Genomic DNA, 16,551 nt, shown 5'->3' on the forward strand with positions numbered 1-16,551 from the left:
CATTGTGGGCCAAAGGGCCTGTATTGTGCTGTAGGTTTTCTATGTTCTATGTTCTAAGACTGGTAAACCCAGCCATCATCCATTTTCCTCAGAGGCTGTCCCCCTGGCATCAGTGGCTGTACAACCAGGGTGGTTGTGCTCTGTGACTATGACTGGAGAGCAGACAGGCGAAGTGGAAGGTTGTGACTACAGGAGACAAAATGTTTCATTACTACTGGGCTGCCATCTGGATTGATGGGATTACCTTCACTCAGTTTTATAACGTTCTTTAAATGACAAAACCATCAACTTCACTTATAATTGAAATCTGCTAACTAATTCTAATTGACCATCAAAATTCAATTTTAACCACAAAAGTGCATTCATTAGTGCTCAAGCATATAATTCCTAAAAAAATCCAGGTTGCATTTCTACTTTTTTTCTTCTGGCACATACAGTTAGAAAAATATTGTTTCAGAAATAATTAACAATGATAAATAATGAAAAGTTCTGCATTAATAGTACAGTTAAGACAGTTATACATTTGGTGCTCAATAAATATAGTATAATTGCCATTTAGTTTGTTTGTTTCCCAAGCCTTATTTTAGTCATTTTGTTTTAAATTATTTAAGAAATCAGTAACGGCATTTGGATAATAAATGTGTAGTAATTGTGGTAAATTGCTGGAGGAAAAGATACAAGGTCCCAATGCACAAGTAATTTTAGTAATAAATAATTGTTTATGTATTATTTCTAAACAGATTCAAGAAAACAACCTTGAATTAAATCTATTTACGCAAAAATAAATGCTTGGTAAATACTAGATTAAGTCCACATTGATTGCAAAAAGGTTAACAGCTAGTGGGTATGACATCAGTCAGAATTTAGGTGTTAGCTTGAATTTACTTGTGGAACAACAAAGTTTATTTAGGGCCTTAAAAAAAGGTTAGTCTATTGCATCAAACTTGACTGTTGAAGGCCTAAATGCAATTTAAAATATTCAAGGTGATTTCTATTTATGCATAAAAAATCAATGTTAGAATCAGGAAATCACAAGATCAATTAGGACAAAAGTATGCTAGGCTTTATTTTTTTTTTGCTCCATTAAACTTAGTGATACCCAAGCTACATTTTTTGGGAACAAATTGGGTAAGAGTTTCCAACTAACCTCACTAGGTTCATTTTAGCAAATCAGGTTCTTGAATCAGCATGGTTAACCTCGCTCACCTCAACACTGAACTGATTTGACAATCTGTGGTCTCTCCAACTCGTGTTCTCAGCATTATATACAGAGTTATGCTCTGTATGCACACATTTGTTTATTTATCTGTCTATCTATTTATGTGTATTTGCAATAGTTTGTCTTCTTTTGCACATTGGTTGTTAGTCTTTGTGTGTGTGTGATATTTCATTGATTCTTTTGTATTTCTTTGTTCTGAAATCAAATCTCAGGGTAGTATAAAGAGATATAGAATGTATTTTGATTATAAATTTACTTTGAACTTTAAAATCTGTTATTTCTGCCCCTCTCAAATACCTCAGACCTGTTGCTTAGAGAGATGCACCCTTGGGTTCTGAAGGAAGTAGCTGGAGAGATTGTGGAGGCATTAATAATGATCTTTCAAGAATCGATAGATTCTGGCATTGTATCAGATGGCTGGAAAATTTCAAAAGTTACTCTGCTATTTAAGAAGGGTGGGAGGCAGCAGAAAGGAAACTATAGACCTGTTAGCCTGACATCAGTGGCTGGGAAGTTGGTGCAATCGATTGCTAGGGATGAGATTATGGAGTAACTGGAGACACAAGACAAGATAGGCCAAAGCCAGCATGGTTTCCTGAAAGGAAAATCCTGCCTGTCTAACCTACTGCAATTTTTTGAGGAAATTACAAGCAGGGTAGACAAAGGAGATGCAGTGGATGTTGTGTATTTGGATTTTCAGAAGGCCTTTGACAAGGTGCCACACAGGAGGCTGCTTAGCAAGATAAGAGACCATGGAATTACAGGGAAGTTACTAGCATGGGTGGAGCATTGGTTGATTGGCAGAAAGCAGAGAGTGGGAATAAATGGATCCTATTCTGTCTGGCTGCCAGTTACCAGTGGAGTTCCACAGGGGTTGGTGTTGGGACTGTTGCTTTTTACAATGTTTGTCAATGATTCGGACTATGGGATTATTGGATTTTTGGCTAAATTTGCCGATGATAGAAAGATAGGTGGAGGAGCGGGTAGTATTGAGCAAACAGAGAGCCTGCAGAGAGAAGTAGATAATATCGGGGTTAGGGGAGTTGGTAAAGAAGTGGCAAATGGAATACAATGTTGGAAAATTTTTGGTCATGCACTTTGGTGGAAAAAATAAATGGGCAGACTATTATTTGGGTGGGGAGAGAATTCAAAATGCAGAGATGCAAAGGGACTTGGGAGTCCTTGTGCAGGATACCCTAGAGATTAACCTCCAGGTTGAGTTGGTTGTGAAGAAGGCGAATGCAATATTGTCATTCATTTCGAGAAGTATAGAATGTAAGAGCCGGGATGTGATGTTGAGGCTCTATAAGACACTCATGAGACCACACTTCCAGTATTGTGTGCAGTTTTGGGCTCCTTATTTTAGAAACGATATATTGACATTGGAGAAGGTTCAGAGAAGATTTACAAGAATGATTCCAGGAATGAAAGGGTTACCATATGAGGAACGTCTGGCAGCTCTCGGGCTGTATTCCCTGGAGTTCAGGAGGATGAGGGGGGATCTCATAGAAACATTCTGAATGTTAAAAGACCTGAACAGATTAGATATGGCAAAGTTATTTCCCATGGTAGGGGAATCTGGGACAAGAGGGCACAACTTCAGGATTGATGAACGTCCATTTAGAACAGAGATACAGAGAAATTACTTTAGTCAGAGGGTGGTAAATCTGTGGAATTTGTTGCCACGAGCAGCTGTGGAGGCCAAGTCATTGGCTACATTTAAGGCAGAGATAGATAGGTTCTTGATTAGCCAGGGCATCAAAGGGTATGGGCAGAAGTTGTTATGAATGGAGAAATTGGATCAGCCATGATTGAATGGCACAGCAGACTTGATGGCCTGCTTCTGCTCCTAAATCTTATGGAGATATGTGATTTCACTTGTCTTGATCCCATGCACCCTTCCTGGAACTAAGAAACATGAGAAATCTCACCCTCTCCTTGGACACATATCACAGCCTCTCCCAAATGTCAAAGCTGAATGCCAGTGGGTTTTATGTAAGCCTGCTGTGAAAATAGTTCAGTTCTCTCAGTGCCATTTTCAAGCACAAGCAAGTAATTCTTGATCAATTCACGATGAAGTCTACACCTAGCTCCGGAAGGGCAGATTGCTAGTGTGGTGGTTTGCTTAAAGCTTTACAGTGGCAGCAAGTGAAAGGTGAAAAGCTTAAGGGGAACATGAGGGGAAGCTTTCTCACTCTGAAGGTTGTACAAATGTGGAACGAGCTTCCAGTACCAGTGGTGCATTGAAGCTTGATTTCAACATTCAAGTGAAGTTTGGATAGGTACATGGATGGTAGGGCTCTGTTCCTGGTGAAAGTCAATGGGAGTAGGCAGTTCAAAAGGTTTCAGCATGGACTAGATGGGCCAAAGGGCCTGTTTCTGTGCTGTACTTCTCTGTGACCCTACGACACTGTGACAAATGAAGCTAAAAAAGAACCTGAAGGTAATTGCCATTTAATATGAGTTTCCATCCTTATTAATCACTTATTCCTTTTTAAATCAAAGTGATATATCCAATTAGCATTGTTCTGTGGTGACTGAACCCTGATGAAATTTACAGCTGTCACTAAAGCATTGCACTATTATTCCTCTGCCATTGTAACTTCGGCAGATGTGCATCAGAAACCCTGCATCAGCACATAAGGTAGCCCAGTTTGAGCAGCTGCTGGGGCAGTTCTAGGGTCATGATTGTTTTTGATGTATTGACATGACTTTTATCCATATTATCCATGAGTCAGTGTAGCCTCCAACCTGATGGCTTGAACATTGATTTCTCTAACTTCCCTTCCTCCCCATCCTTATTTATTTATTTATTTATCTATCTATCTATCCATCCATCCATCCTCCTCCCCCACACCTTCTGTCTCTTTTTTCTCTCTCTGTCCCTCACAATCATTCCTTGCCTGCTCTCCATCTTCCTCTGGTGTTCCCCTCCCCATTCACCCGAGGCCTCCCGTCCCATGATCCTCTCTCTTCCCCAGCTCTGTATCCCTTTTGCCAATCAACTTTCCAGCTCTTAGCTTCATCCCTCCCCCTCCGGTCTTCTCCTATCATTTCGGATCTCCCCTCCCCCTCCCACTTTCAAGTCTCTTACTATCTCTTTTTTCCGTTAGTCCTGACAAAGGGTCTCAGCCTGAAACATCGACCGCGCTTCTTCCTATAGATGCTGCCTGGCCGTTGCTTGAATTTCCAGCATCTGCAGATTTTCTCGTGTTTGTGTACTGTGTATTGATGCTTTATTAAACACCTCTTCACATAGAGAGCATGCTCACATCAGCCAATATGGTCCGGTTTGGTGCAACAAGCTCTCAAATTGATAGTTACTGTTGGATGATTGGCTGTAGTCCACCATCACTACAGGACTTGTATATTTCTAGGATGAAGAAGTGGGGAAGAAAAAACATTGCAGTCATCACCCACCCAGCATACTGCCTTTTCCAAAAACTCCTTTCTTGAAAGTTCTATAGGGGTATTAAAACAAATATTCACACTATTTTAAAAGTTTCTTCCCCCAGGTGGTTAAACTTATTAACTATTCTAGCTTTCCCCTACACGCCCTCTATCTATAAACCCCTGTAACTGCATTGCACTGTTAGTTCATTATGTGCCATGTCACATGACATACAATCATGGTCCTCCCATGACCATGATCACCTAGAACAGAGAACATAGAACAGTACAGCACAGGAACAGGCCATTCAGTCCACAATGTTGTACCAAACCAGCTAAAATATAAATAAAAAACACCTCAAAACTAATCCCTCTTCCCTACACAATGCCCATATCCCTCCATCTTCCTTATATTCATGTGCCCATCTAATCGTCTCTTAAAAGCCTCTAATTTTTTTGCCTCTACCACCATACCAGGCAGTTTGAACCTACCCCTTCTCACCTTCACTGCATGTCCTCTGGTATTTGACATTTCAACCCTGGGAGACAGATAATCCCTGTCTACTCTATCTATGCCTCTCATAATCTTTTAAACATCTATCAGATCTCACCTCAGTCTCTGCCACTCCAAAGAAAACAACCCAAGTTTGCCCAGCCTCTCGTGATAGCACATTCCTCTAAACCAGGCAGTATGCCGGTAAATCTCTCCTACATCCTTAGAAGCCACAGCATCCTTTCTACAGTGGGGTAACCAGAACTGTATGCAGTACTCTAAACATGGCCCAACCAGAGTTCTATAAAGTTGCAACATAACTCAGTGCCTTGACTAATACACGCAAACATTCTACAAACCTTCTTAACCACCTTATTGAGCTTTGTAGCCACTTTCATAATTGTTCTTTGCAAATTTTTATGTAGAAATGGTTTTCCATTACCTTCTTCTGGGTCTTTACAAAATGGGGGACCCCCGCCATTATCTATACTAGTCAGAGATTGTCTGCCTGAAATCAGTGGTCACATAACTAGGACTTGTGATCTGCACCAGCTGCTCATACGACCAACCACCACCTTCTCCCATGGCTTCACGTGACCCTGATTGGGGTCTAAGTAGGTGCTACACCTTGCCTAAGGGTGACCTGGAGGCTAGCGGAGGGAATGAGTGTCTTATATCTCCATTGGTAGAGATGTATCTCCACCCCACCTCCTACTGCACTGCACTGTAAACACGTTAAAGCACTTTTTATAATGCTGTTTATATTGTAAATATGTGATGGTATTTATGTATTTATCTTCCAAAGGACCACAACCTTATTGTAGGGTTTGGAGTGTTGTGTGCCTCAATGACCTGGAGAGCTATGCTGGTCTTATCCATTTCCAGCTCTCATGACAGGGACAAAGTGTTGGACTTTGAGTGGCAGAAGTAAAAGGTGCCAAGCCCCAAATTTCATTTCTATCCCAGCCTAATGTGTGAGTGTTCATCTCAGAAGCACAAGCTGGAAACCTGAATGTAAATTTAAGGAAATGTTTGAAGTGCTCTTTTTTTTAACATGGCCAATCCAGTTTAACCTCAACCATGCCTCTCAATAGTTGAAAGCAAGGACTATGTAATTACTATGGTCCACTATCTTTGTCTTTATTGCAAAAGGGTTTGTGTGCAAGGGCAAGGTTGTTCACACTGTTGGTGGAACTCCAGCTGAAGTTAGAACATAGAACAGAACTGGAACTTCAGCCCACAATGTTGAGTCAAAATACTTAAACTAATAATCAAAAGGTAATTTCTCCTGCCTACTCAATGATCAATTTTTTTCATTTCCTCTACATTCACGTCCCTGTCTAAGAGCCTCTTGAACAGTGAATGAGTCTAGCACCAGAGGGCTAAACCTTAGAAGGACAAGCCTTTAGAACAGAGATGAAGGTCGGAAAATGGGGTTGAGAGTAATAATAAATCAGCCATGATCAGACCAAGTGGCTTAATTCTACTCCAATGTTTTATGATTTAAAGCAATCAAAAGTTGTTTATGCTCTCTTTCAAATCCAGGCCGTGTCCTAATGAACTGTTTCTGCAACTGTTCCAAAACCTCCACATCTTTTCTGCATGTAACAATTAAAACTGCATGCAGTACTCTCAATGTGGCCTAACATTAAGTTAATATACTTCCTTAATCTTATACTCTTGGGTGGCTGGGGGGAGATATGTCTCCACAAAGGAGGTGTAAGGTGCTCCTTCCTTCTGCTAGCCTGCAGATCACCCTTGGGTATAGTGTAGCACCTGCTTAGCCCCATCCTCCCCGATCAGGGTCACTGGAAGCCATGGGGACAGGTGGTGGATGGTCATATGAGCTGCTAGTGCATACCACAATCCTAGTTATGTGACCACTGACACCAGGCTGACAATCTCTGAAGAGTATTGATAATGGCTGGAGTCACCCGTCTTGTAAAGGCATTGCCCAGAAGATGGCAAAAGCAAAGCCACTTCTGTAGGAAAATTTGACATGAACAATTATGGTCATGAGATGATGATCGCTTACATCATATGACATGGCACATAATGAAGATGGTGATTACTTTTATACTAAGTATATCAACTGTTGGAGACAAGTATGCCATATATTTTCTCTACTCTATTTACTTGTGTTGTTTCTTTCGGAGAGTCATAGAGTGCTACAGCAGAGAAATGGGCCTTTGACTTATTTAGTCCATGCTGAACAATGGGCTTGTGCCTCAATGAGTACACAGGTACTCCTAAATATCTTACCATTTACTGTATACCTTCCTCTTACATTTGACCTCCCAAAATGCAAGAAGTCATACTAGTCTGCCATTGCACTGTCCACATTTCTTATTGTATATATTGCTGAATCCTTTGACAACCTTTTTCACTCTTCCAATTTTTGTGTCAGCTGCAAATTTACTGCTCAGACAGCAAGCAATATCATTCAAATAGTTCATCTATGTTGCAAATAATGGAATTCCCAAACCCGTTCTTTGTGAAACACTCTTGATCACAGACCTCCAAAGCGAGTAATACCTCCTCTCCACTGTCCTCCATCTTCTAAGCCCAAGCCAGTTCTGCATCTAGTTTAGCAAGTCTCCATTGATGCTATGTGTCTTTATTTTATGGATTATCGCACCATGTGAGAGTTTGTCAAAAGCTTTACCAATGTCTTTGTGTAGAAAATTCACTACCTTACTCTCATCAATCATCATCATCACCTCCTCAATAAAAGCAGAGGTTTGTAAGACATGACCTTCCACACATGAAGCCATATAGACTATCCCAAACATGTTTGCATTTTACCAGATTGAGTAGATCCCTTTGCTATGATTCTTCAGTAACTTCCCTACCATTAATATATGAGTCACTGACCTATAGTTTCCTGGTTTATCTCTTTTACCCACCTTAAAAGGGTAAACAACAATGTCTAGTCTCCAGTCTCCTGGGCTAGAGTTGCTATGTTACTGTTTACACCTGTTGCTAGTAAGGATACAAAGACCCCTGTCCCAAAGACCCAGCAGTCTTCTGTCTTGCCTATCTCAAAAACTAGGGATATATCCTATCAGACCCAGGAGATTTATCCACCATAAAGTTCTTCAAGCAGATCAGCGTCTTGTCTTTCTTGGTGTCAACATAATTTAGATTAACAGCAGACACCTCCCTAATCTCACTATTAAATGTGTACAGAACTCTTGATAGGGTTTCACCGGGGGCCTCTACATCCTTGTTCTAGTGCTTGCCACTAAATCTCCATTTAAAAGGTCCTTCTGATGTTTGCTGATTGGAGGTAGTAGATATTCAGCCTCCCTGTTGTTAACATTAAACTCCTTTCCATTTAAAAAGTAAATTTCCCAATTCATGTTCTCAGCAGGAAGCAAAGATAAGGAGAAGCATTCCATTTCAAAGGTTTGAACATGGCTCCCTACTGAGTACATTGAATCGCCAAATCTATTCTAACATTTCAGTTGAAAGTATGTCTCATACATTTGATCTGAATTTACGCTTTAGTAAAATAGTCCATCCTATAATTCCATGTCTGAAAAGATTTCAATCAGTTTAGATTAAACATCAGTGAAGAGGAGAAAAAGCACTGATTTGGCTATTGACACTGAGTAAAGGCCATAAAGGTAAAATAAATAGGAGCAGGTGTTGACCATCTTGTCCTTTGAGCCTGCATTGCTATTCACTAAGATCTTTTCTGATCCACTTCAACACGGTAGCCTTGTCCTATCCCTATACTGTATCTCTGACCTCACTTGATATCCACAAATCTCTCAGTCTCTCTCTGGCATAAATTGAGCATCTGAGTCTCCACAGTTCACTGGAATAGAAAATGTTGAAGATTCACCGACTCATGGATAAATTTCTTCTCATTCTAATCCTGAACAGTCTACCTCTTATTCTGCTAATATTGACCCTGGTTGTCAATTATTCAACTGTGGATGCATCTTCCCTGCCTTTCAGGTTGTGTTAGATGCACTCTCATCCTTCTGACAGAAATGTGGGAAGTTGGGTAGACACAGGGCAAAGAAAAGTCGAAGAAATAAAATACAGGACTTGAATGTAGGTTTGTTGAAAAATATTATGAGACTCATTGAGGGCAAAGGCTATTGGTGTGAACCAATATATAGTCAAATAAGCTTTTGGATTGGTTGGAGTTAATTGGAAGACAATAAAACCATAAGATATAGGAGCACAATTAGGCCATTTGGCCCATCGAGTGTGCTCTGCCATTTTATCATGGCTGATAAGATATACTATCTGTTTGGCATTTAAGGCATATACACCGAGTCCCTTGTTTATCAGTACACCTGCAAATATTAATCAAAAACATTATATGGCAGCAACTCAATGCATGGAAGCATGCAAGCATGGTAAGGAGGTTCAGATGCTGTTCAGACAAACACCACAATGGAGAAGAAATGTGATCTAAATTATCTTGACCGTGGAATGATAGTTGATGCCAGATGGGGTGATTTTGGTCTCTTAGAAAATGCTGATCTCTTGGGATTTTCACAGACAACAGTCTCTAAGAGTTTACAGAGAATGGTGTAAAAAAAAGAAAAATTCCAGTGGGTGGCAGTTCTATTAATGAGAGAGATCAGAGGAGAATGGCCAGACTGGCTCAAGCTGACAGGAAGATAACAATAACTCACATAATCACACGTTGTAATAGTGGTGTGAAAAAGAGTATGTTTGAATGCCTGTGTTACCCTGAAGTGGATGGCCTACAGCGGCAGGTGACCACAGATATATCTTCACTGGCCACCTTATCAGGTACAGGTGGTACCTAGTAAAGAGACCACTGAGTGTGGTTTGTGACTTGTTAAAGAATGGTTTAATTCTCAGTGGGGGAGAGACTTGAATCAGGAGTGAAGTTGGAGTTTTTGAAGTGTGAATACTATGGTATAAAACTGGAAATTTTCTGAAATTTCTTCAGACCAGGCAGCACCACTGAGGAGAAGAACAGAGTGAACATTTCACGTCAACTTTTTATTACCAAGAGTTATGAGTCTTTGAAATGTACAACCCAGAAGACTGTGAATACTGATCTACAGATTATATTTAAGTCAGAGATCAATATATCTTTAGATATCAATGGAATCAAAGATATATTGGCTAATATGGTAAAAGATCAGCCATAAACATTGACACAATGGATTCCACAGAATGGCAGGAGTGCCGTATTAGCATAACGGTTAGCATAATGCTACTAGAAGTCAGTGACCCAGGTTCAATTCCCAGTGCTGTCTGCGAGGAGTTTAAATGTGTGTGGGTACCCTCCGAGTGCTGCAGTTTCCTCCCAGATTCCAAAGTCGTACTGTTTAGTAGATTAATTGGTGACCAGGGTGTAATAGGGCAGCGCAGGCTCATTGGGCATGTTACCATGCTGTATCTCGAAATAAATTTTAAAAATCTGAGGTGTGTATTGCTAATATGTATTTTTTTTCTCTCTGCTAACAGATTCTTTCAATAATATCCTGAAGCCAGAGAGACTGAGAGAGAGATGGGAAGGGATTCATAGGAAAGGACGCAGAATCTCCCAGCGATCAATCAGCAAAGAACGATGGGTTGAAACATTGGTGGTTGCTGACACTGAAATGATAGAATACCATGGCAGTGAAAATGTGCAGTCATACATCTTTACTATAATAAATATGGTAAGGTTAATTGAATTTTGTGTGCTTGTAATTTCCTAGAAATAGAATCATCCATAGGTGATTCTGCACAATAAGCCTACCAGGCAGCAACTATGGATGGAAAGAAACAGTTACGTTTCGGGCTGAGACTCTTCGTCAGGACCTCTAGTCCGATAAAGGGATTTGGCCCAAAGCATTGACTGTTTAGAAACATAGAAGCATAGAAAACCTATAGCAAGATACAGGCCCTTCAGCCCACAGAACTGTGCTAAACATGTCTTTACCTTAGAAATTACCAAGGGTTACCCATAGCCCTCTATTTTTCTGACCTCCATGTACCTGTTCAGGAGACTCTTAAAAGACCCTATCGTATCCGCATCCACCACCGTTGACAGCAGCCCATTTCACGCACTTACCACTCTCTGCGTAAAAAACTTACCCCTGACACCTCCTCTGTACCTACTTTCAAGCACCTTAAAACTGTGCTCTTTTGTGCTAGCCATTTCAGCCCTGAGAAAAAGTCTCTGACTATCCATATGATCAAAGCCTCTCTTCATTTTATACACCTCTATCAGGTCACCTCTCATCCTCCGTTACTTCAAGGAAAAAAGGCCGAGTTCACTCAACCTGTTTTCATAAGGCATGTTGCCAAATCCAGGCAACATCTTCATAAATCTCCTCTGCACCCTTTCTATGGTTTCCACATCCTTCCTATAGTGAGGCGACCAGAACTGAGCACAGTACTCCAAGTGGGGTCTGACCAGGATCCTATATAGTGGCAACATTACCTCTCGGCCCCTAAACTCAATCCCACGATTGATGAAGGCTAATGCATTGTATGCTTTCTTAACCACAGAGTCAACCTGCGCAGCAGCTTTGTGTGTCCTATGGACTTAGACCCCAAGATCCCTCTGATTCTCCACACTGCCAAGAGTCTTACCATTAATACATTACTACTGTATTGTGCCATCATATTTAACCTATCAAAATGAACCACTTCACACGTATCTAGATTGAACTCCATCTGCCACTTCCCAGCTCATTTTTGCCTCCTATCAATGTCCTGTTGTAACCTCTGACAGAACTCCACACTATCCACAACACCCCCAATCTTTGTGTCATTAGCAAATTTATTAACCCATCCCTCCACTTCCTCATCCAGGTCATTTATAAAAATCACAAAGAGTAGGGGTCCCAGAACAGATCCCTGAGGCACACAACTGTTCACTGACTTTCATGCAGAATATGACCCATCTACAGCCACTCTTTGCCTTCTGTGGGCAAGCCAGTTCTGGAACAACAAAACAATGTCCCCTTGGATTACATGCCTCCTTACATTCTCTATAACCCTTGCATGGGGTACCTTGTCAAGTGCCTTGCTGAAATCCATATACACTACATCTACTGCTCTTCCTTCATCAATGTGTTCAGTCACATCCTCAAAAAATTCAATCAAGCTCGTAAGACAGAACCTGCCTTTGACAAAGCCATGCTGACTATTCCTAATCATATTATACCTCTTCAAATGTCTATAAATCTTGTCTCTCAGGATCTTCTCCATTAACTTACCAACCACTGAAGTAAGACTCACTGGTCTATAATTTCCTGGGCTATCTCTACTCCCTTTCTTGGATAAAGGAACAACATCTGCAACCCTCCAATCCTGCAGACCCTCTCTTGTCCCCATTGATGATGCAAAGATCATCGCCAGAGGCTCAACAATCTACTCCAGTTCATTCATCTCGCCCCAGTGACTTATCCAACTTGATGCTTTCCAAAAGCACCAGCACATCTTCTTTCTTAATATCTACATGCTCAAACTTTTTAGTCTGCTGTAAGTCATCCTTACAATCACTAAGATCCTTTTCCTTAGTGAAAACTGAAACATCGTACTCATTAAGTATCTCTGCTATATCCTTTGCTTCCATACATACTCTTCCACTGTCACACTCGATTGGTCCTATTCTCACATGTCTTAACCTCTTGCTCTTCACATATTTGTAGAATGCCTTGGGATTTTCCTGAAACCTGTGTACCAAGACCTCTCATGGCCCCTTCTGGCTCTCCTAATTTCTTTCTTAAGCTCCTTCCTGCTAGCCTTATAATCTTCTAGATCTCTATCATTACCTAGATTTTTCAACCTTTCATAAGCTCTTCTTCTTGACTAGATTTACAACAGCCTTTGTACACCATGGTTCCTGTACCCTACCATCCTTTCCCTGTCTCATTGGAACGTACCCATGCAGAATGCCACGCAGATATCCCTGAACATCTGCCACCTTCCTTCCATACATTTCCCGGAGAGCATCTCTTTCCACGTTCCTGCCTGATGGCATCATATGATGGAACAAGAGTGCCTGAGAAAAGCAACACAGTCACAGAGGAAAAAAAGTGATAAGATAATACCAGAGGACAAGAGGTCAGGGGATTTGTAAAACTGTGCTGTGCCTTTATACACATGAGAAAAAATTGGCGACACAAAATGTCTCTGGGCTAGTGTAAGCAAAAATGTTGGAACGTGAATCAAGGAAAATAGATTACGGCTGGAGGCTGACAGCCGGACTCAGTGAAGTCCACAGTCAGTAACAGCACAGGTACATTCTAACCGTGTTCACTAGATAGTAATCAGACCGTTTTCCTCATCTTCGGTCATGCTATGAAAAATACCTGCAACACCTTGCTGACATCAACTAATTGTCTGAGGTCGACAGGATTCAGAGCTTCAGGTTCCTCAGAGTGAACACTGACAATAGCCTGAGCTGGTCCAACCACATACTTACTACAGCCAAGAAAGATCAGTGGTGCCTCTGCTTCCTCAGGAGGTTAAAGAACTATAGTATGTCACCTATGACTTTCATTGTTGTTAACAGTTACTGTTCTATAGATTGGCTAACTTTGCCCACAGGAAAAAGAATCTCAGGATTGTATGTGGTGATATGTATGTACTCTGATAGTAAATTTTACTTTGACGTTTGACATTCACCAATTTTTATCAATACACCACAGAAAGCATTCTATCTGGATGCATTAATGGTTTGATATGGCAACTGCTCTGCATGTGACCACAAGAAACTGCAGTGAGTTGTGGTCACAGCTCAGCGAATCATGGAAAGGTAGCCAGCATTATTAAGTGTTTCATTCACCCTGGACATTCAGCAATTTCCTCACTTGCAGATCCCAGTCAGTTCGGATTGGCAACAACATCTCCTCCACAACCTCCATCAGCACAGGTGCACCTATCTGCTTAGCCCCCTGCTCTAATTGCTTTATACTTACGACTGAGGCTAAGCACAGCTTCAGTGCAGTTTCTAAATTTCCTGATGACGCCATTATCGTTGGCTGAATCAAAGGTGGTGCTGAATCAGCATTGAGGAGGAAGATTGAAAATGTCCCTCAACAACAACCTCTCAATCAATGTCAGGGACCAGATTGTTAACTTCAGGAGGAGGAAACTGGAGGTCCGTGAGCCCTTTCTCATTAGCATATGAGAGGTGGAGAGGATCAGCTGCTTTAAATTCCTCGGTGTTGTCATTTCAGAGGATTTGTCCTGGGCCTAACATGCAGGTGCAATTGCAAAGAAAATACCACAGCACCTTTAATTCATAGAAACATAGAAAACCTACAGTACAATACAGGCCCTTCGGCCCACAAAGCTGTGCTGAACATGTCCTTACCTTAGAACTACCTAGGCTTACCCATAGCCCTCTAGGGGCTTCCTTAGAGGCTTGCAAAAATTTGCATAGTATCTAAAACTTTGACAAACTATCTATTGATGTGTGATGGAGAATATATTGACTGGTTGCATCACAGCATGGGGTGGAAACACCAGTGCCCCTGAACAGAAAATCAGAATTAGAACCAGTATCATAATGCTGTTCCTGGTCTTCAATACCATAATTCCCTCCAGACTTGATAGGAAGCTCGGTCTGCATCCTGCCTTGGATCCTAGACTTCCGATCAGATCACCGACAGGTGGTAAGTATGGGCTCCCTCACCTCTGCACCTCTGACCCAAGGTTGTGTCTTGAGTCCCCTCCTCTACTCCATTTACATTCATGACTGTGCTGCCACACACAGCTCCAATATGCTGATCAAATTTGCAGATGACACGACATAGATCGGCCTTATTTCTAGCAGCGATGACACAACCTGCACGGGAGAGGTTGACACCCTGACACAGTGTGACCAGGATACCAACCTCTCCCTCAATGTCCAAAGAAAAAGAGAGCTGATTGTGGATTACAGAAGAAATGGAGGCAGGCATGTCCTGATATCAGCATCAATGGGACTACAGATGAGAGGGTGAGTAGTTTCTTGTTCCTCGGTATACACTTCACTGAAGATCTCACCTGGACTGTACATACCGGCTGTGTGGCAAAAAAAGCACAACAGTGTCTCTTCCACCTCAGGTAATTGGAGTTCAGCATGGGCCCCCAAATCCTCAAGATCTTCTACAAGGGCACCATTGAGAGCATCCTGACTGGCTGTATCACTGCCTGGTACAGGAACTGCACCACCTTGATCGTCGGGCACTGCAGAGAGTGGTACGGACAGCCCAGTACATCTGTGGATGTGAACTTCCCTCCATTGAGGTCATTTACAGCAGCAGGTGCAGAAAGAAGACCTGGAAGATCAGCAGGGACACCAGTCATCCCCAACTATTAACTATTTCAGCTGCTTCTGTCTGGCAAACAGTACCACAGCATTAAAGCCAGGACCAACAGGCTATGCGACAGCTTCTTTCTACAAGTCATTAGTTTTAAATTCACATGTCTGTACATTGTGATGGAGTCATAACACAAGGATTTTTCCTCCCTCACATTGTGGGACAGATGTAAGATTTAAACACGTTCAAGTTCAAATTCAGAATCTGAATCAGGTTTATTATCACCGGCATGTGTTGTGAAATTTGTTAACTTAGCAGCAGCATTTCAATGCAATACATGATAATATAAAAGGAAAAGAAATAAGTAAATCAATTATAGTTAAGTATATATGTGTATATTAGATAAAAAATAGTGCAAAAACAGAAATGATATATTTAAAATAGTGAGGTAATGTTCATGTGTTCAATGTCAAATTAGCAATTATATGTCAGAGGGGAAGAAGCTGTTCCTGAGTCTGCTGAGTGAGTCCCTTCAGGCTTCTGTATCTCCTACCTGATGGTAGCAATGAGAAGAGGGCACATCCTGGGTAATGGTGGTCTTTAATAATTGACGTTGGCTTTCTGAGGCACCGCTCCTTGAACAGGAGCTAGTACCTAAGATAGAGCTGCCTATTTTGACAACTTCTGTAGCTTTTCCTGATCATGTGCAGTAGCCCTTCCATACTAGATAGTGATGCAGTCAGTTAGATTGCTGTCCACGGTGCATCTATAGAAATCTGCAATTGATTTAAGTGACAAACCAAATCCCTTCAAACCCATAATGAAATATAGCCTCTGTCTTGCATTCTTTATTGCCGCATCAATATGTTGGGATCAGGTTGGATCCTCAAAGATCTTGACACCCAGGATCTTGAAATTGCTCACTCTCTCTACCTCTGATTCCTCTGTGAGGATTGGTTCATGTTTTCTCATCTTACCCTCCTGGAAGTCCACAATCAGCTCTTTTGTCTTACTGACATTGAGTGCCAGGTTGTTGTTCCAACACCACTCAACTAGCTGGTACACTCTCTGATCTCCATCTGAGATTCTACTAACAATGGCTTTATAATCAGCAAATTTATAGATTGAATTTGAGCTATGCCTAGCCACACAGTCATGGGTGTAGAGAGAGTAGAGCAATGGTCCAAGCACACACCCCTGTG

The 16,551-nt window shown here is 41.4% G+C and overlaps 1 protein-coding gene across 1 annotated transcript in view; it reads left to right on the plus strand.

The window, feature by feature from the left end:
• Positions 1-16,551, plus strand: part of LOC132404996 (A disintegrin and metalloproteinase with thrombospondin motifs 12-like) — a 626,192-nt gene that overhangs the window by 205,630 nt on the left and 404,011 nt on the right. Inside the window, exon 4 of the mRNA XM_059989657.1 lies at positions 10,569-10,765. Within this exon, the coding sequence (XP_059845640.1) occupies positions 10,569-10,765 (197 nt within the window). The remainder of the gene's footprint in view (positions 1-10,568; positions 10,766-16,551) is intronic.

The sequence above is a fragment of the Hypanus sabinus genome, chromosome 14, assembly GCF_030144855.1.
Source record: "Hypanus sabinus isolate sHypSab1 chromosome 14, sHypSab1.hap1, whole genome shotgun sequence".
NCBI classification, from domain to species: Eukaryota; Metazoa; Chordata; class Chondrichthyes; order Myliobatiformes; family Dasyatidae; genus Hypanus; species Hypanus sabinus.